General features: G+C 36.2%; 1 protein-coding gene across 2 annotated transcripts in view; it reads right to left on the bottom strand.

Moving 5' to 3' along the window:
- LOC121418187 (5'-AMP-activated protein kinase subunit beta-2-like) overlaps positions 1-17,061 on the bottom strand; it is a 39,473-nt gene extending 22,412 nt beyond the window's left edge. Inside the window, exons 1-5 of one of the 2 annotated variants that reach the window (XM_041611914.1) lie at positions 16,647-17,061; positions 14,756-14,837; positions 11,796-11,931; positions 5,980-6,156; positions 3,653-3,828 (exon numbers count right to left, since the gene is read on the bottom strand). In XM_041611914.1, coding sequence (XP_041467848.1) covers positions 3,653-3,828; positions 5,980-6,135 — 332 coding nt within the window. In that variant the 5' untranslated portion in view covers positions 6,136-6,156; positions 11,796-11,931; positions 14,756-14,837; positions 16,647-17,061. The remainder of the gene's footprint in view (positions 1-3,652; positions 3,829-5,979; positions 6,157-11,795; positions 11,932-14,755; positions 14,838-16,646) is intronic. The other variant, XM_041611915.1, reaches the window with a different exon arrangement.
- Positions 17,062-22,028: the final 4,967 nt, after the last annotated feature.

Raw genomic sequence — 22,028 nt, 5'->3', positions numbered from 1 at the left:
GCCGATATATTTGGAGCAATCGGTATACGTGGATCAACCCAGATGAAGAAGCATTCATCTGTGATATTGAACAATTTTCCTTTTCTTTGAGCAATTTATTCAGCCAAGAGAACAAGTTATCCAGCCAAGACTGTTATGAAAAGAAGAATTTGAGAGTATTTATAATATTTCAATCATTTCACTCAGAGAACTCTGCAACAGAGAAGTGACTGTATTGGAGAAATTTGCAGAAGACTTTATTCAGAGAGAGAATTCCAGAGTCAGAATGAACTTTAACCTGAACTCTAAAATGTTATTAAACTCTTTCAATCTGTGAGCTTCAAGTTTGACCCACTGCTAAACATTGAACTCAGAACTTTTCCCTCCCTCTTTGAAGAAACAGTGAGCAATTATTCAAACATGTTGTAAATGTGGACTTTCTGATTTATTTGTGAAAGATTTACTCAGTATGATTACACAAGAAAGAGGTGCACGTTATTTGCAAATTTGTGACTGAAAATTCCTTTACACAATAGTGTGTTGTAATGAGAGCTGAATTCAGGAAACATTCAGGTATCAAAATACAATGTTTAAGAGGTGAATTTATAGTTTGACAAATGTGAGTTTGTGGTAGAATTATTAATATGAGGTTTTTCTAAAACATTTAGAGGAGGTAAAACTTTGCAAGCAGCAGAATTGTCTCATAACTAGTCCAGTTTGAGAAAATTGGACTTCCTAGCATCATATCAAGCCATTTAGGTTAGTTTCATGAATGATGTTTTGCATTTTTGATGGTAATTTGTACAAACTGAATGTTGTGTTAATTTGTATATATTTAAAAGGAGTATTTGCTTTCATTACAGAGAAAATTATTGCAGTGTAAGATTTCACTCAAAATTTGAAAGAATGCATTATAGTTTATTTCAGGTTCAAGATAAAGAATGAACCAATTTATGATTTGGTACATGTATATATATATTTTTGTAAAAAAAAAAAAATAAAAAAATGCCGCAATATTGTTTTTTGGATGAGAATTCTCATTATCAAGGATGTTTGCATGAGTGTATACAAGAAAGACTTTTATCTTCATTTTAGGACTTGGTTGATGCAAATTTATGCCTTTTGATTTCTAATCAAAGAATGTGTAAATATTTAATGCACAAGTCGTGTGTAAGATACTAAGCGTGCAGCGATTATTTAGAAATTGTGTAACACATGTAAAGATGATGTGCTATTATTTAATTCTTTTGTAAATGTTCAGCTGTATAGGCTTCACATTTAGGGGGCCGGAATGTAAAGTGTACGATGCAAATTTTATAAAGTGGTTATAGCGTGAAATTTACATATTGTTTCCGGGTCACAAAGTTTTGGTGACGTCAGAAGCGTAGGTTTTTGTTGCTAATCGATAGAGGGCGTTGTATTTTGTCCCCCATGTTTTTACTTAGTTTGGGAACACTTGCTAATTTGTTGTCATCGTTATTTTTGCCTTCTGACCAAGCCCAATGTTGTAAGTATTCTAAAAACTGATGTTTATATGATAAAGAATAGTTGACTGATAGTTTGTATTGAGAAAAGAATTTAAATGATGAATATTTGGGTGAAAATTTTGTTCCAAAAGTTGTATGAATTATCGCTCATGTTCAGTGAAAGTTTTCGGTGTGTCTATGTACATATGTATAAGTACGATACTGTGTGTGTAGTGCGCGAAACTTGGCACGCAGCACTCACGTGTGTGGATTTAGACTAGTTAACGTTTATTTACAAGATATGAAAAGTAATTGGTACATAATTGCATGAAGTCGTTTGTTAGTGACAATAATTTATGCCTTTATGATAATAGTGGTAATTTATGTCATAATAGCTATGCACAAGTGGTATGACTGAAAGTAGGTCAAGGGTCACAAGGTAGGGATGCCTTGCTAGGCCTAGGGGCACATTTTATGTAGCCTTAGGCTGAATGTGTTTTTTAATATAAAATTTTGTATATGAGAAACAAATGTGATAATTCAATCATACCTTGATGTTTCAGTTGAGGTTATAGTTACAAAATGGTTTGTTATTGTAGTTAATTTCATTTGGATGCAGCCTAATGATGAATAATTGAAAGCTTTATGATAACAACATAAGAAGTAAAATAAGGACAGTTGTTAGATTATCTGGTTAGTTGATGTCTTAGACACATGTACAATTAAAGGCTTTGTGAATGTATCTAGGTATTGGATTAACGCTACATTCGACAATTGTACAGTGTTCATGACATTAAATTTATGATTGTTTATTGTTTCATTAAACTGCAGGTCGAAGCATGCATTCAAGAGTTCAACAATTGGTATCGCAACTCGGTTTGATTTTGTGAATTGCTAACGATGGACATACAAATTAATGAGACTTAAACGTCACAATATGAATAGTGTAATAAAAAATCACCCCACAGTATTGGGTTCTTGGGGACAGGGGGGGGCAGCAATGTTCCTCCTTCCTCTTTTAAGCTCAAACATGGACAGGCTTCAAGTTAATCACACATTAAAAATACTGCACACTCTGGTAAACAGGAAGGATTCTCATATTTGCCATTTGCATACACACAAAAAAAAGAATCACCCCCCCCCCACACACACACACACAAAAGCTACTGATGCTCTTATTACAAATCTATGAAGCAGCAATATCCAACTGTATACAAGTGGCATATTTCATTTAGAGAGAGCTTTTTTTCATATGTTATAAAAATACTCTAGAATTGTCAATATTGAATATTCTAGCAATTACACATTTCTGAGGCCCTTTTTGTATCACAGGACTTAAAATGATGTCCACAGAGCATCTGCTACTAAATGCATGCATATTCCATTCATTGACCCATTCTGTCATTAAGATATACGTATCTAACGGTGCGGACGATTAAACAGGCTTTAATACGGATTCAATGACGCTCATTACTGCTAATACACCACTCCTCGCACTAAGCATGCACACTGCACTGTTGCTGCAGATAGCTAGTACAAATGAAACTTTGACCTTTGGTGAATGCAGGGTAGATAATCATAAATGAGAAAATGATCCACACCACAGATTACATTCAGTCTGAGCTGAATAGAGGGCCTTTGTTTGAACTAGACGTGTCAGCCTCATCATCGGGTCAGTGTTTACATTTCAAATATGAACTGTTTGGATTAAGCTTTTGATTTCACCATACACAGGGAATGGTTGCAGATGTACCTACATGTACCTGTAGATGTACAGTAGACTTACATAGAAACTTTCCTATCAGTCATTCATATTGCTTGATTCCTCAATTCAATGGTATCAAAATCAAGACCCCTAAAAAGGAATGTTTACCAAAAGTGATGAATGAGTAGTTAGAAGCACTATTAACATATATTCTTGAAGGAATATTAGAAGTCCTAATTTCATCCTTATCTTGTAAGTTATATTTAATTACTATGATTATATATCCCTTCTTTCTTGTATATTATGTTGTGCACTGAGTGATAAATGATCAGAGAGAGCACAGTGAAAATATTACTTATTGTTGATAATTGTTGCTGTTTTTAAAATAACTATTGTGGTTTTTATTATCATTACCATTAAAGCTAGTACAAAAACCTTCACAATAATAACAACTGAAAAAAAAAACATTTATTTTTGATAAGCGAAACTTGTAAAAGCCCACCTCTTGATCATAGGAATCTTGGTGTTCCAGTTGTTGAATGATCCAGCAACAGCCACGGACTTGCCTCCTCCTTCCCAACGAAACACCACAGGCAGCGCATTGGGATCCACGTAAGGCTGCTCTAGCAGGGTTGCTGTGCGAGGCCGGCCGTCAGGACCATCATCACGCATCAATTCCTAGAAATAGAAAGATGAGAGATTTATAAACAAAATGTTCAGAAACAAAACAAAATCAAGGGATTTGAATTTCTAGACCATGCAGACATTTCTCTTAATTCTGAGAAATACTATGATGCATGTTGTTTCAAATACACTGATATTAAATATGCTTGCATGAAAATTTAGTGGGAAAACTACACATTTTGTCAAAATCTGCATGAAATAAGTAACAAAATCAACATTCATGTATTTCAAAATTTTGATTGATTTCACATTTTTTTCAATAGGTTTTTCTTTGGGCATTTTCCTGCTTCCATGGAAATATACTTTTAATGTCCATAAACATCAAGCAAAATCTAAAAATGCTAGCTTTAGAAATAAAGAGTCTTACAATATTCATTGTGATGAATCAGTGATTACATATAGCTTTTATTATTCACATTCAATTTTTCAAACAAACACAAAAAATTGTCCATGTGATTGTATGCTGAGGGCATTCATGGATGTAAACAGGAAGAAACATCTCACACATTCTCAAAAGTAAAAAAAACCCTGATCCTTACCTTAAAGGGGAAGTTCACCCTGAAGAAAACTTTGTTGTAAAAATAGCAGAAAAAATAGTAAAAAATATTGGTGAAGGTTTGATGAAAATCCGTTAAAGAGTAAGAAAGTTATTAGAATTCAAAGTTTTGGATTTGTGACGTCATAAACGAGCAGCTGCCCCATGGGTTATGTAATATAAAATGCATGAATTTCAAATTTTGTATGGTTCCTGATGACTTAATTTTGTTTTCTATTCATGATCGGGTGTGAAATGATTTGTCTATTGATATACAAAAGGTACAGTGAGAACCATTTTCAATTTTCTGAGAAAATGACATTTCATTGATTTTTTACCATTCGCTATGTAGGATTGCTGCTCGCATATGACGTCACAAATCAAATAATTGAAATTCTAATAACTTTTTAATTATTTGATGAATTTTTCTGAAACCTTCGGCAATATTTTTTATCATTTTTCTGCTATTATTCCAATATTTTTTTGTCAGGGTGAACTTCCCCTTTAAATTGAACCAAGGGCATGCCATAAAACTCAGATGCCAATGGTTGTTTATGAGCATACATAAATTTTGAGTTTATAATATTTTCATTTCGTTATGACTGACAACTTGGTTGACTGCCAGGGTTTTAGTATTTTGTAAAAACCTGCCTTTGTGAGTTCAAAGCAAACTACACGTCATGTACATGTATTTCAAATCCACTACAAATAATATGAAACTTTGCATTACAAGAAAAAAATATCCCCCCCGTAACAAAAAAAAACTAAGTGAATCCACTAAATTCAACATAAGTGAAGGTATAAAACAATTTTAAAGGGGAATGGCAATGACCACAACTCATATTCAAATCTTATTCATTTACTATGTCTCGGTGGGTTGACAAGGGAGCAATAAGAACCTACCCTTCCCCCTCAAGTTCTCCATAGTGGGGGGGGGGGGGGCATGTGGTACAGCACACTCTAATCCATCTATTGAATGTTCTTGGTGTTGAGATTGATGTGCACTTACTTATGCAGCTGGTAACATGCTTACTTCTGGACACACTACACAAGCTTCAGGACAACTGTTTGTGAATCAATCACATATAATACACAGGAATGTATTTCTGTGCTTTGCACCACAAACGGAGGACCCCTAAAGGGGAACGGATCAATAGGCTGCGTTGGGTTACACAAGACTCACACTCGCCCTGAATCTACCTAGAGGCAGATCTATACTGTCATCTGGTGAGTTGAATAATGGGTATCTTGCCCAGACCTCCCTACCTTTCTGCTTGAAAAATAAGGATTTTTTCCAAAAAAAAGGAAATAAGACTATCAATAAGAAATAGGAAAATCCTGGCTAAACATGAGGTTGAGCAGTACAGGAGTGGTTAAAGGAAGGTTACCCTAAATCTACCTGGAGGCAGATCGATAGTGTCACCTAGAGATCTCTACTGGATGCAAAGACCTTCCAACCTTTCTTATTAAATCTAAGGATTTTGCTTAAAAATGGGAAAAAACTTTAATTAACCAGTGGAACACACACAATAAAACTATCGACATAAATAGGAAAATCGTATCTAAACAAGAACTTGAGAGGTACAATAGTGGTTATAGAAAAGACTCACCCTGAATCTACCTGAAGGCATATCCATACTGTCATCCAGAGATTGCTGCTGGATGATGGGTATCTTGCCTGTCTTGAAATCAAAGGATGAAGATTCCTTGGTAGGAGACAGAGACGAGCCATCCTTACCGTCCTTCTTCGCTGCTGCGTTGCCCATCTTCTTGAAGATTTATTCAGCCTGCATCAAAGCAAAAAGTACAGAATGAGCATTTCATCAACAGTTATAACCTGGCAAATTGTCGATTCTGACAACTTTCCTTGATGGCTGAGATGCAAAGTTCCTTAGGCCAGATAAATTTACTGTTGGACTGTTGGATACTCCCCTTATCTCTCACCTACATGTACATGTATGAAGGGAACTTGAATACACTTGGAGGTTTTGATTTGATGTTTTGATTGTCATTTCATGTTTTTTAACAGCATTATCTTTTTCATATTGATTTAATATGAAAAAGATAATTTTAAAATGGTTTTAAAGTAATTGATCTTAAAGGTCATCTTTTTCATTTTGTAGCATCTGATGCTAGATTTAATTACAGTCCGACCTCTCTCTTCCGGCCTCCCCTTATCCGGATCTCTCTATTATCCGGACGCACACTTGCCGAGATTTTTTTTTCAATGTAGTACCGGTACGTGAGGAAATGAGATTTCAATCTAAACTCAATCCTATACGTAAACTCACTTTGATTACATATATTTCCCAACATAGTCACCCAACACCAAACATATATTTATTTCATGAAAATATCTCACCCAAATCACCAAAAGAACTTTAGGAATGATAATTTCCAGTAAATCAGGGTGCAGCGCAAACATTTCATCACGTTTCTCTTTTTGCTTCGCGAGAATCTTGCTAGCTAACTTTAGGCCTCAATACGGACAGCGCCATCTATCATGTTTGAGCCTACAGTCAGTGTAACAATGGCTGACATTGCGAAGCTGCGATACCCACCGCGATGATCTAATTTTAAAACTTGGTTTCATCGAGTCATTCTCTTTCTTTCGAGGTATGCTCGATGTATACCTCAGTCATTTTAGCAGGTAAATTATCCAAGAGTTTTGGACATCGATTGCTTTCATTTCCATGAAAACACTGACTATAATTTGCACTGACTCTGCAGTGAATATGTACCCTACACCCACTACAATAGCGTAGCTACCGCTGGTGGCCTGGGGAGCCTAGGGGAGGCAGCCGGCAGCGCAGCTGCGTGTATTTTATATTGGGTCTCCCAGATCCGGATAAATCCCTTATCCGGATTGGTGCTGGTCCCAACGTGTCCGGATAAGAGAGGTCGGACTGTAAATTGAAGTTACATAATCAAAGGACAAAAATTGAATGAATGATAGAAAACTACCATCTTCACTATAATCAATTTTTCTGTTATTTGTCCAGATGCAATAACTGATTGATAATAAAGATTAAAGCAAGACGTTCATTTCCAGACTTAAAATAATTAGAGCATCTTAATATACATGTATCAATATTGAGCTCAGGTTGCCATGAAATCAACAAATTGGACAAATCCAGTACATGTTTATAGTGTATTTAATTGTTTTACATATAATTGGTATGGGATGGACGGTCCTTTCATCCAATTCTCTGAGTTCCTTTCAAATTATCAAAGAAAGATGAATCACAATCAGGCCAAGCAAAATGTACATTTACATGTAAATGCTGCTAATTTCAGCTAATCTGAAAATATTTGATCTGAAGGAACTAACAAGAATTTAACAGAAGCAAACAAAAAATAGGCATACATGTACTTACTGCAGACAGACCAAATTTTAAGATGTCAATATTATAAAATAATTCAATACAAATATAATTACATGTACTGTACATGCGGGGATCATAAATCATTGACTGACAATGCACCAACTGAAACACTTGATCAACATACTTGCACCTGCAGAGAGATTGTGCATGGACACCAGACTATATGGTACATGTAAAACACTTTGCAATGCCCTTGCAGGAAAAATTTGAAATGGTAAAGAGACAGTGGCATCATTATGTCTATGCCTAGCTCTACTCTGGAGAGCACTTAGAAGGCTCTAAAGGGGGAGCAGTAGGTATTTGAGAAAAGGTGCTTTCAGACCGATTTAAAAAAAAAGGAGAATACCAGGTTGTATAGGTTAGGTCTACATTAATACCAGGTATTTTTGCAAGTGTGATCATGATCAGCATATTTCTTGTGATATTCTTAGATAAACATAGCCACTAATCAGTGAGTACTTTTTAAAATGCCAAGAACTATTGCATTGATTTTTTCCATGGTTGCAGGTATTCATTCTTGCAGTGTGAAAGCAATTTGCAAGAACTTTCCCAGTAGATCTGGTTCCGTTGGGTACGAATGTAGGAAATATTGGGTATTTTGGGACCTGAACAAGTTCTTGTAAATTTTGATCAGGTTGGTCTGAGTACACCCTAAGACATCCCAAAACAGCAGCTGCTGTGAGTTGACATAATCCCCTGACTGAACCCCACAAACCTCAAATATCTAGTTGAATTAAAAATCATACATCATAAGATGATGAACCATTATATAATATTGACTGGCCTTGAGGGGAACATCAAATATATTGCCAGCAAAAGAATCATATTGGCCAGAGTCTTTAGACGAGGGCAATATGGGTCTTTTAAGGGCAATATATTTGATGTTCCCCGAAAGAAGAGCCAGTCAATATTTTTATTATCATCTAAATCAGATATCTAGAGCAAAATCATGATAATGGGGATATTTCTTTTAAAAATAGAGTTCTATTGTGTCATGTTAATGTCGGTCTAGGCTCTGCACTTTGCCATTATGACGTACTTGCAAGCGCTCGGATCCAATGTTGTCTTTATTATGACGTATATTGTTGGCGCGCGGATCCTTATGAAGCGTATCTCTTTATACGCATCCACAAATGCCCGGATGTGAGACCAGGGAAAATACAAAGGTATATTTTGCTTCGTCTCTGCATGCAAAGTAAATAAGCGCATTGAGACCGAGGAAAATACAAACAATATACCTACCCTTCCCGATATTCAGAAAATGTAGGGCAATACGGTTTTGTAAATGACCAGCTCAGATGTCTGATACGGGTGATAATTGGCAATATATATAGGGCCCCTTGTTTTTTTTAGGGCCATTATACAAGTATTTTTCTGCTTGTACTGATATACTGTACAAATAGCACGACCTAAATCAATACAAGGCCATGGCCTCCCATGCCCTCAAAATTGGTCTTGATGGCCTTATGTACACTCATTTTATATTTCATGTAATAAAATACAAAAGAAAAAGAAATAGAAATTTTGGGTATTGAGTATTGATTTTTCTACCCAGGTACCCAAGGCTTTGGGCGGGACCCGGGTACCTGGGCTATAGTCCCAGCCCTAGTTATGCTTGTTGGATTTTTCTTTTTTTATTCCAATCAACTTTTTGTTGAGGTGGACTTGTCCTTCAACGTCAAGTCCGCCCCAGAAAAATACTAAAAGAAATACATGTAGTCAGTGTGTGATGTCATCAGTGTCTTCATGTGCATACCAACCCAGATAGCTGTTTTATGAAATTAAGCAAAACTTAAAATACCAAACTTTCTTATGTATTTACATCTGATGTTGTGCTTACATGTATGCTTGTTACATGTAGATATTTTTCTCCTTATATTCACATTAACATTTTGTTGTTAAGTTGGACTTGTTCCTTTTAGTGCCCTTTTTACCCCTTTAAATTCTTAATTTGTGCCCTGTATAAATAACACCTCATAACACTGTAATAAAGATGACTGAACTAAGTTCATCTTTGGGTGGAAGTCTATTTGTTTACAGACTAAGGTACACAAGTTCAATTTAAATACAACTTAAAATGCTTTTAGATGAATTTGGCAAACCAACCCCTTACAAAATTTTCAGAGACAACCTTTCTAAATTGGCAGTGACATCATCTTTTGTAATATACTACTCAAAAAATAGCGTCCAATGGGAAAATCAGATTCCTATGCGTACATAGTGTAAAGTTGTACACTCTAAATTGCATGGATTTTTGCTGGGTCTAGCCTGCAATCTGGGCGGTGACTGCAGTTGTCTTTGCTGCTGTGCTGGGCACAAGCGGGGTCATTTGTGACGGGATTGCGAAGCTATTCGTGGTCTCGCCATGTCAGGCGTGTCGCTTGCGTCTGGCATAGCAGGGGGGACAGTAGCTGCGGCCCCCACCTAGATTATACGCCCTGGCAAGTCCGGATTGGCTGTGGTCATGTTCGGGCCCGACGGATTCTCGATGTGACTAGGGTCCTGGCGAATTTTTCCGTCACCTGAGACGAAGGATTGCAATCCGTCTCTGGGATTCGAGTTGGTTCGGGAATTCAGCCAGCCCTTGTATGGCTGCATCCGGTCTGGATTAATTTGAGGTCCATTCAATTTAAAGTGTATAATCATGCTAATATGAATATGAGTACACATACGTCATGGTCTTAATTTTTTCAATGTTTGGTTTTTATCTGAAAGATTTTACCTATAGACTATAGACTATAGGCCTATAATTGCTTCAATTACAAATTAACTTGATGATTAACAGATTATACTTTCACCGAATGTTCCATCTTATTTGGTAGTTTAACTATGTAACTGTAACATTATGTTAATCTGCCCTGCTTGTGTCAGTAATGTGACCATGTCTTGGGCTATCTTTTGTAATGTAAATGTTGATGTATTGTCTTTCTTACACTGTTCCTTTATTGCTTTTCGCACAATAAAGTGATGCAAAACAATGTTCTACATGTAGGCTACAGTGTAAGTCCTTTGAAATGAAATGACTTTTATTTTATACATGTGAGGGCTTTATACAGAGTTATACAATTTTCAATTGATCCAGTATTCAATGACTACAATAAGTGGAATCCATTGTGCATACATATGATTGCATTACATTGTATTCTACCTCACATCTTTCACAAATACTTCAAAACAAAAGAAACCTACATACATGTACATGAAGTAGTTTGTAGGACACAATGAGAATGAATATATTTTTCTCTTAGTAAATATTCTTGATCTGTTGTGCAGATCCTCAGAGACATTTGTACCAATTGAATCATGTTCAATATTTATTGCCGTTTTTCAGACATGAAATAGAATGATACTTGGCAATTGTGTATTCAAATACGGAGTGACAAGCAGGAATAATCAATAAAATGATGACTGGTTATATCATGGATTATCAAAGTTGATTTTCAGTAATTTTAAGATCTAGGTATCATAGCTTATTTATGTACATGTCATCAACTTACTATTCTTCAGTTTGTCAAAGAAGATGATAGCCTTACTGGATTAACTGGAAATTAGACAAAGGGGTAAATAGGCTAAATGGCAATGAGTCTAAATGGTTAGTAGAAGAACTGTAAAACAATGTGAGATGAGATCAAAATGAAAAGTAAACAAAGTGGGTGTAGACCAATCGGCCGGCACTTCAACCATCAACTTTTGTTTCCCTTTTTTTCTATCTTTCCCTTTACCATCTCAAATTCTCCTTTCACCTTTCTCTCTCTAATTGTTGCTTTCTCTATCTCTCTCTCTCTCTCTCTCTCCTGATCACTCACTCCCTTTTGCCCCATTCACATTATTTCATCCCGACATTTCCTCTTCGATGTATATTCAGGGCCTACACGTATGTGTAGTCTGCAAGCACAGACTCATATTTGACACTTTAATCAAGAAAAGGTCTAGAGTAAAGACTACACATAGACACCAAAGGCTCCGTCTGTGTCATAGTGAATCTAGTCTCACTATTTAAGACTTTGCATTATGCATCATGCACTATGAAGTCTTCTTACCTGTAGGTATGAGGCTACAGGAATGAGTTGCTCTTGGTGAAGCACCTCCCGTCTTCCACTCACAGGTAGGTACAGTGACCGGTGGCCACTTCTGGTAAAGCGTTGTGCTACAATGCGCCGTCGTGGTGACTGTCAGCTATGGTGGGTAAGTTAAGAGAGGAAACATATCTAAAATTAACACTTAAAAACATTGGAAAGAGAACTAGAGGGATTCTTAACCTTAGTGCCAGATCAAGAATATAATAATGTGCCCATCATCAAAGTTTTAACAAAATCAATTATTGACCTGTGAGACCTTTTACAATATATGCACTTGAACTCAAAGAATTCACAAAAAAATCCATCATGAAAGTAAATAAATTATTACTTAGTAATTTTCTCAAAAAGATGATAAAATCTGATTGCAGTAAATGTACACATAGCAATCAGATGACAAAAATAATTTATTTGCAATATTAAAATGGAACATTGAATTCTTATAAAATCCAATAAACCTGCTGGTGATTGAATGTACATGTATGTACATGTGTAATTATCATGCCAGAAACAAGTTAATTTTGTTCAAAACAAGTAATACCCAAACAATCAAGAAGCTCAGATCTTTTCCAAAGTACTTATCAATGCACATACTGTATTGATAATTCTATTGCTTGTGATGGAGTTTTTAATACATTTATGCCATGTTTAGTTCATGAATTTGACTAGCCTATTCAAATGGAGGAATACATTGTAAATGTAGTGCATTCATTCTTTGGGATCTAGTTTATTACATGTAGCTGCTTGTGAATTAATGAACCCAACAGTTTTAATCAAATTTGAACTGTTGCAATATCATGCATGCGTATTAGCTATTAAAGGCAAGCTCTGTTTTCAAGGAAAAATTGTAAAAATTAAACATGTTGCCTATTGGAACCCAATGTCCCTGTACAAAACCTCCGCACATTACAGACATCATTTAACAGGCTAAACCTGTCTCATCATGATTTACATCTTGATAAAAACATAACTTCCCAAAATGTAAACAAACCTTGAACTAATGAGTGGCTAAAATCATACTAGCAAAAGTAGCAATCATATTTATTACATGTTCAGAATCTGTATCTCAAATGATCATACAATCTCACTTCCTTGTTTACTTCCACTTCCATATTACAAATATTAAAACAAGGTGCTACATTTCCTGCATGTTCATGTACAGACAATCTTAACCTAATGATTGCTGGGGATGTCTGCATCATTTAGATGAGATTCCTATTGAATGGCATTGCTAAATGTGGATGATCAATAGACCAAATGAATTAAATTTCAAGTTCAAACTGCATTACTACAGTCAGCCACAATTACAACTTGACCAATTTATCATTATCATTTTTATTTTATTTGTTTATTTGAATCAAGCTGACCTTATAAAAGTAGTTGATATTTGTTTGAATTTTGGCCTGCTCAAGCTGACCTTATAAAAGTAGTTGATAGTTGTTTGAATTTCGGCCTGCTCTAATGATCATCCATTAATTTTTTTTATTATTATCTTTTTTAATTCAATTTAAGTTTGGCTCTGCCATGTGAAGATGACTAAATACATACATGCATCATTTTATCAAATTTTAAAGAAAAAGGGAGGTTTAGCACTGGGAGGGGTGTGGGGTGGGGGGTTGGTGGAAAATAAGTCTCAATATCATCATCTCAAAAATTACTTTTCAAGCAAATGGGGGGAAGATACTGAATCTGAAAGTGATCAAACACACTGTCAGATTATATGCCTTGAGACTCGAGTAGAAAGAAATGTGTTCAAGTTCTGAAGTCTGAACACATGTCACCCGTCAATGCCAGAAAAACTCTGTTTGAAGTGAGTGCAACAGAAGACCCCATCGGTCAGTTCTGACCCAAGCTTTCAATGTCATATTCCCAACGTCATGCTGTGTGATCCCCAAGTCGTCCTATTCAATCTTTGCAATTTGCGAACAAAGTGACTCTCATGAACTTCACACATGTACATTTACGACAAGGACATCAAGATCTATTATTTGGTGCTTCCATACACACTCACAATCATACAAAAATTTCTGGAATTCCCTGATTGGGGAATTTGCCCAGATCTACCCAATAACCAAATACCAGTATTTTTACCAGTGTGACTGTAAATTACTTTTATTATTCAAAAAAGAATACAGGAATTTTCAAAAATTATGAGCACTTTCAAAAGGACTTTTTCCAATATCGAGAACTTTCCCTTAAAATGGTCTTGTTTGGGTTTTACAAATGCACAAATTAATTTTCAGATAATATGACACTCAATCATGAAAGAAATATTATAAGAATAACGCATTCCGCGGAGTTGTTTAGCGAATATGCAGTGCACGAGAGGTTTCTTCTGAGCATGCGCACTCCACACGAGCCGGAGGCGAGTGTGGATGCGAAGAAGAAACCTCGAGTGCACTGCATATCGCTGAAAAACGACGGGTAAAATGCGTTATTCCTTTTATAAGATGGCTAAGTAATTCCGATCGCAATTTTAAGCACCTTATATGAGAAAGAAATAATGAAATAGATCTAAATCAAATATCAAAAATTTTCAAATTGCACTTACCGTGGGTTAGACAATTTGGGTGCGCGAAATTTGCACGGGCGTGCAGGGATAGACACTTTTCGCGAATGATCACGTGGTACGCTTTGACCAATCAGCAAGCTGCAAATTACTTAGCCATCTTATAATAGATACTTTTAGATCTGAACAAGTTCTTATAAAATGATGAGCATTCTGGTGATAGAATCAGTTTGAAAACACGTCCATGTAAGATCTCTAATTTGTGTTAATTTTTCATCTTGATTACAAAAAAAACCTTTTTAGTCGAGGATCTGTCTTAAAAAAAACACAAACCAGACTTGAGCTTTCAAATGATATACTAAAAAAAATGATACACTGCTTGCTAATAATAGTGTTGTTTTTTTTTCAAACAAACCTTGAGATTCTTGCTGTCAGGAACTGCCGATCAAAGGCTCAGCTTTACATCAATCCAATGCTTGGATTAAGATCCAGAATATCTGGAAACAAATCAATCCTGAATAAAACATAAATACTCAGTCAGTCATAAATAAATCAAACATGAATACAAAGAAAACATATAAAGAAATATCATGAATATGACACACTTGTTCTCAACACTACACTAGATAATTGGGAACATTATTGGTGTAGCATGAAGTGCCAGCACATACATGTATTATTTTTGGTAAAACCTTGATTGCTTCTAAAATTCCTGCAATATACCATACGAAATCATGGTTTGCAACTTTCTTTATACCTCTGCTGTAGCACAATAAACTCTGCAGATATTTTGGCATTATGCTCTCACAAGGGGCCTTTAAAACAAAGCTTAGCAATAACTGGATAAGATTATTTATGATTAATTCCATTGACCACAATGTACAATCAATCATGAAGATCAAGCGTACAAACAATTGCTAACATTTGTGTTACAGGACTTAGGAGAGGATTTCATAATGGCCGTTAAATGAATATACAGTTATTTAAGGAATAATTTTAAACATAGGCTGAGATTTTCACTTCTTGCAAGTGTTCAGTAAATTGTACCTCTTAGTACTAAACAAAATTGGATGAAAAAAAAAAATTGTACCGTGCGCTTGATGGAGCTTTATATGATGTCTTATAGACCGTACATAATTACAAGTTTGGTTTAAATAGTGACAACGATTATAACATTGACATTAAAAATACTACTAACAATAATATATTATTTGCGAGTCACATTTGCTGGACAGGTACTAGTATTTAATACTTGCTTTACATTTTTTTCCCTTTTATACTTCCACAATCAACATCAATTGTATTGATCTCATACTTCATCTCAACAATCCCTATACATCTCTGACATAGCAACATCAACCATTACACCAGGTTCATTGCATTCCATTCACTCATTCATTTCACCTTAGTCATGCTTATATGTTCACCCTTCTTCAGTTTAAATTAATCTATGTTGATAGGAGAGCATTTTGTATTTGAACAGGAAAGCAAAGGAGACTGGAAAGAGTTGTTTTGTGAGTGTTACCAGTTGTTGATGATACACGATGATTGTTGAAGATGATGATGATGAAGATTGATGATACATGATAATTGGTAATGTTTGATGATGATTAAAAAGATGATGAAGATGACGACAATTGAAGACTAATGACGATGATTGATGTTAATGATGGATGATAATGGTGATTGATGGTTGAAATTTGAAGGTTGCTGGTTGAAGATTGAAAATAATGATGAAGATACCAATAATGACGATTGATGGATGATGACAATTGTCAATACGGTACTTGATGACTGATGCATGCTGACTGATGATTGATACTGATGTTGTATCATCACGACAAAAAAAGACAATTCTTATTATCAAACAAAAAACATTTTTCATGAGAGAGAATAGATTTGAAAGTGAAACAAAGAGAGGGATTATCATTAAGACATCATCAAAAGGAAGACAGACAAAGTAGATTCTAGACTAGAATCAAGACAAAGATGACAAGACTCAAGAGGGACACGATAGATCTAGGCCTAGTCAGGTTACTTTTGTTTTACTTTTATTCTAGGCCTAAATAAATGTTTGGTCCAATCTACATCACAGAAATAAACAGAGATAATCATGACTACCTATATTAATATTTACCAGCCCAATTCTCTAGTCTGACTCTGTTTCATTCAGGGTTTTTATTTAATTTTTGCCTTTGCTCCAGTTTCTAGGATCAGTTTATCATGTTCAATCAACTTTCACGTTGACAAGGTAGAAACATCTATCCATTTTTATTCTTATTCTTTACAAACACCTAATGACTCACCTTTGTCAAATTTTGTGATATTTAGATGTACCTGTGAAGTGTAATCTGCAGCTTTTACTAATCAATGTCGATTTCCAAATATTCGAAAAACAACACAAAAAGTGAAGCTCACACTTATCACAGTCACTCACTCAGCTCAGCCTCAGACAAGTCTCGACTCGTGGCAGAATGTTTCAAATAACTCCACCTTAAAGTTAGATCTATAGTATAATAACTGAATTCCTCTAAAATACTAAACTATAGCTGGATGACTGCAAAGTCGAATTTCATTTTACGGCGCCATAGTTGGTAATAAACAAATGAAGAAACGTGGTCCTCACAGATCAGGAATCAAACTCAGCCGCATTCCTTAGCCTAGTGCCAATTTGCCCATATTGCACGTAGCATGCGCTAGCTATTTGCTCGTGACCCGATGACAACAAAAATGGCGGAACGTATGGGTTCTTCTACTTGTTGCAGGAGTGTAAGATCCCACGTTATTTTTATCTGATGAATTATACACTAGCCAATACAAATTGATAAATATTGTCTATTTAAAATATAGTGATTGATTATTATTATCGAAATCATAAGATCTATTGGGAATTTTCAAGAGAATTTTTCGAATATCCCTATTACAATTTACCCTTTAAGCGAATGGTAGAATCCGTTTACTGACCTATATACCAGAATAGGTCAAAGTACCCCTGGACAAGAATTATTCATACACAAAGCAGTTTTATTTACAAACAAAAATTGGGGAGGGGCCGCTGCGTGGGATCGTATCTTCCGCGTTATTCGATACGTTCGGGCACGTGGGCTAATTCAGGCGGGGGAAATTTGTGGGCGCTGTCGCTATCACTGGTGGAGGCGGGAAGAGATGGATTGCTTGACGGGGGTGGTCGATATTTTCACTATAACCTACGCTGTTTTAAAGAACAACCCAATTTAATTAAAGGGACAACTAATCCAAATAAACTTGAAAATATATTTGTGTGTATGGTTGCATGACTGCCCTTCAGCTCGATCCGTTCTGAGTTACCCCGGGGACTCGAAGCAAGTTAAGATTACGTCATCATGCCGACGTCCGACATGCGAATTGTTGCCACGCCCACGGACACACCCCCTCCGTAAACGGGCGCCTAAATTCTTGGAAGAGATATTGGGCCGTTTAAAAGAGATACTACGACTATTGCAACTGTGGCATATATATGGCAACTACTAGCATGTCATAAACATTACCCCCAATCAAGTATTCCACGGTAGTAATGGCAACTTTACAACAGTTGTAAGCTTTACGAAACGAGCTCCGGGCCAAACAGTGAAGAATCTGTTTCCCTAATCATGAAGAAATTGAACGCAGAAAATCGGATATGAGGAAGGAAATTAAGAACATTTTTCTTTTTCTCTTCACAAATCAGTGGTATGCACATCCCGACCAGTATGCCATAGGCGGATCCAGGAACAGGGCCGTAGCTAGAGGGGGTATGGGGGTGTGACACCCCCCCCCCCCCACATTCATGGCAGTCGGCAAAATGATGTACCAGTTGGCAAAATGGAGGATAGGGGAGAAAAAGAAAGAGGGAAAGAAAGGAGGGAAACAAAGAAGGATAGAGGGGGAGAGAAAGAAAGAAAGAAAGAGAGAAAAGAAAGAAAGAAAGCCGAAAGAAAGAAAGAAAAAAAAGAAAGAAAGAGAGAGAGGGGGAGGGGGAGAGAAAAAAAGAAAGAAAGAAAATAAAAGGAAAGAAAAATAGGGGTACTAACTTCGAAGAAGGTTACGACTTATAGAGTAAAGATAACCAGTTGGCAAGTCCATGTAGCCAGGCTTCATAGACACGATAGAGCCCTACTATAGTCGGCAAAATACAAAGGACAAAACAGATGGAGCTATAATAACACACAAAGTAAGCCACCGTTCCTCCCCCATACAAGCTTGTGAGTTTGCAAATTATTGACGATTTAACAAACAAGTTAGTTTTGTAAAATTAGAGGCAAGACTAGGTAAATAAATATGTGGTGGGATGAATTTCCAAGGTTTAAGTTGAATAATCAAAGCCAAAGTATAGTTGACAAATTGTAAAGTGGGCCTATTAAAGGGGCAGAACACTATACACTCTACCAGTCAGCAATGTGATGTACAAGTACTGCCCCGTTTCAGATCTGAAAAGAACAGAACACAAGACTTTAAAAACTGGTAACTCTGCAGTTGGCTCATTCATGAACACAAGTCTACAACTTGTTTACAAGTTTGCAGATGGTAAAAAGCACAAAAATGTTTTTAAGTTATTTTTTACTAAATTCTGTCGCTTAAGATTTTTTTTAAATTTATGGTGTCAGAATGTGCTTGGGGTGGGGATGGGTGGGAGTGGGGGGCAGGCAGAGGCGTCGATCCTGGGGGGCAGGGGGGCGATCGCCCCACCAATGAAAATATTGGGGGGCAAACATATCATTTTGCCCCCCCCCCCCCAATAATTCCAGATATGGCAAAAAAAAAAAACAAGATTGTAATGTTCAGCAAGCGAGAATGAGATACACAACTCGTTCTTTATTTAAAATCATGCTCAAAATGCCTGCTTTTCTGATTGGAATATAAAAATTTTCAGCTCGCGCTTCGCGCTCGCATCATTTCTTTAGCAAAAACCCATACTTCTCATGATTAAATAGGTGAATGTAAATGTCCCGTTTTCACTTTAAAGAGTCAAAAGAACTCCTGCTTCGATTTGCATTCATCTTTTCTTGGATATATATCTTGTTCTTTATCGAAAACGTCCAATAAACTCATTTTTTATCAGATCGAAAAATCAAAATTTTCAGCTCGCGCTTCGCGCTCGCATCTATTCTTTTTTTTAGATACCAATCTTAACCATTGGTACCAAAAATGCTTAGAATATCAGGCTTTCAGGTTAGAATATAAAGAAATTTTAGCTCACTCTCAGCACTCGTACTATCTGTGTAATGAGATATGTATCCTCCTCATGAGCTACTACAAACAGTTCTAAACAGGCACGCCTTTCCTGCCAGTATACTAAAAAAAAAAAATCAGCTCGCGCTTCGCGCTCGCATTAATTTGTTGGTGAGATACGTGTCTGTGTCTCATGAGTCATATATATATATATATACACTCAAAAAACAAATCGGAATATGGAATATTTTCAGCTTGCGGTTCGCGCTCTCATCATTGGTTTTCATTATTTAAATATAATGCCCAGATTCTAAGTTTAACTCTAAAACACGCGATTCGCAACTTGCTCTTTATTAAAAAACATGCTTAAATCCCCCAATTTCAGATCAAAACAACAAATTTCTGCTCGCGCTTCGCGCTCGTATTATCAATATAGGAACACACACAATTACCCATCATTTTCATGATTTGCAAAACATGAATATAGTGTCTCGCCTTTAGGTCCAACTCTCTCTCTTTTCCGCTCACGCTTTGCGCTTGCATTGTTTATGATTGCGCTTTCCTGTTCATGATTTCAAAAAGTGCTTAGAATGTCCATTTTTTTAGGTCGGGATGTCATAAATTTTTAGCTCGAGCTTTGTGCTCGCATTATTTGATTGTTGGAATATGTATCGTATTCATGGCTAACTGAAAACAGTCCGTAACAGGTCCCTTTTCGATCAGACCAGAACGTAGGCCAATATGAAAAATTTCTGCTTCCACTTCGCGCTCGCAGTAATTAGCCTATATGTACACATCTTGTTCAGGGTCACAACATTGCCAAGAAAGTTCAATTTTCAGGACAAAATACGTGAAATAAAAAAAATATCGCGCTTTGCGCTTGCACTATTCAAATAGGGCTTATGAGATTAGTATAATTATATATATGTTGTTTTAAATAGCTAAGATGTGACTGTTAGACTACCCCTACAAAAAACAAAGACAACAACTACAAGCGGCCAATACGTGAATATATGACTGAAAAAAAAAAAACATTTCACACCCTGTATGCCAATGAGTGGGTCAATACAACGGTATATGTCACACACTCACTGCTTCTTTGTGATGTGGAAATTAGTATTTTATATAGACTTGATGACAAAATGGGTCTGAATACAATTCTTATTCTTTGTATCACTGGTTTGGGGGAAATCGAATGATTAAATACTCCTTTAAAGCATTGGAGGGGCACAGCAAAAAAAAATGGTTTGCACGTGTATCCTCTCTTTTACTGTCCTCTAATTCTTCAATTTATGACAGTATATTTAGTGAGGTACAGATCTTGTTTGCAATTTTGAAAAAAAAAATTGATTGAAATATTCAATTTTCAGGTCTGAACATCAAAAAATTGATGACCTTTCTCGCTCGCATTATCCTTTTCATGAATTCCTAAATAAACGTACTAAAATTCATCTTTTTCAGGTTATTTTATTTGAAAAAATAAAATCACGCTTTACGCTTGTACCATTTATTCACTCTTTATGAAACTATCTTAGTTTGTAAACTAAAAGGTAACATCCCCTCTTGTTTAAAATGTATTTTAGGGAGCTCAAGGTGTGTGTGTGTGGGGGGGGGTGGACCTCGTTCCAAACCCGCCCTGCTTATATAATCTCATATTAGCTACCGTGTCGCCGTCCGGGGTCGCCGTTTGCAGCTTCACAGCAAAGAAAATAAAGCAGTTACAGAAAGTTGTATTTGATTGATCAGGCCTGCCCGCTCTTCGTATTCATCTTTGTTAGTAAACCTTTATTAAACTCAAATACATGTGTATTACCCGATGAGTTAATATCTCTGGAAACCGCCGTTTACCTTCAAGTTACATGCACATTTCTGAACAGGGGCGGATCCAGGATTTTCCAAAAGGGGGGGGGAATTTTTTGGAGGAAAATTTTGACAAGCAAAAAAAGAAAACAGAAAAAAAGGTTTTCAACCACAAATTAAGGGTACCCGAAAAAAAATTGACTAGCAAAAGAAAAAAGTCTTCAATATCAAAGGGGGGGGGCACACCTCGGTTTTTCTTCTCATGGGAGGGGGCACGTGCCCCCCCCCCGCCCCTGTTCCTGAATATTTTAGCACTTATTTACCCCGGTATTTACCATACCTCATTGTATCCACCGAAACCCCCATTCCACAGAGAGCAAGACCTCTGAAAGACTGAAGACCGTGAAATTTGCTTGATCTTTCAAAGATCTTTCAGATAATTTTTAAAGATATCCGAGGTTTTTCACGATCTTTCTGTGGTCTTCGTGGTACTCGTTAAACGGTTCAAAACAGTCTTTCAGCGGTCTTTCTTGAAAAGGGTCTTTGGTGGTCTTTCGATGAACTTTCAAAGTTTTTATTCGTCTTTCCATGATCTTTCGACAGTCTCTCAATATTTTTGCGGAGATCACTGCAAGGCTCATGAGAGATTATTGTAACATCATTAAAAGACCAGGCAAAGTCCATGGAATGAATTCTGAAAG

This window comes from Lytechinus variegatus, chromosome 7 (genome assembly GCF_018143015.1).
Source record: "Lytechinus variegatus isolate NC3 chromosome 7, Lvar_3.0, whole genome shotgun sequence".
Taxonomy (NCBI): Eukaryota; Metazoa; Echinodermata; class Echinoidea; order Temnopleuroida; family Toxopneustidae; genus Lytechinus; species Lytechinus variegatus.
Note: the sequence above shows the minus strand (reverse complement) of the source record. Positions and strands in the feature narration are given on the sequence as shown.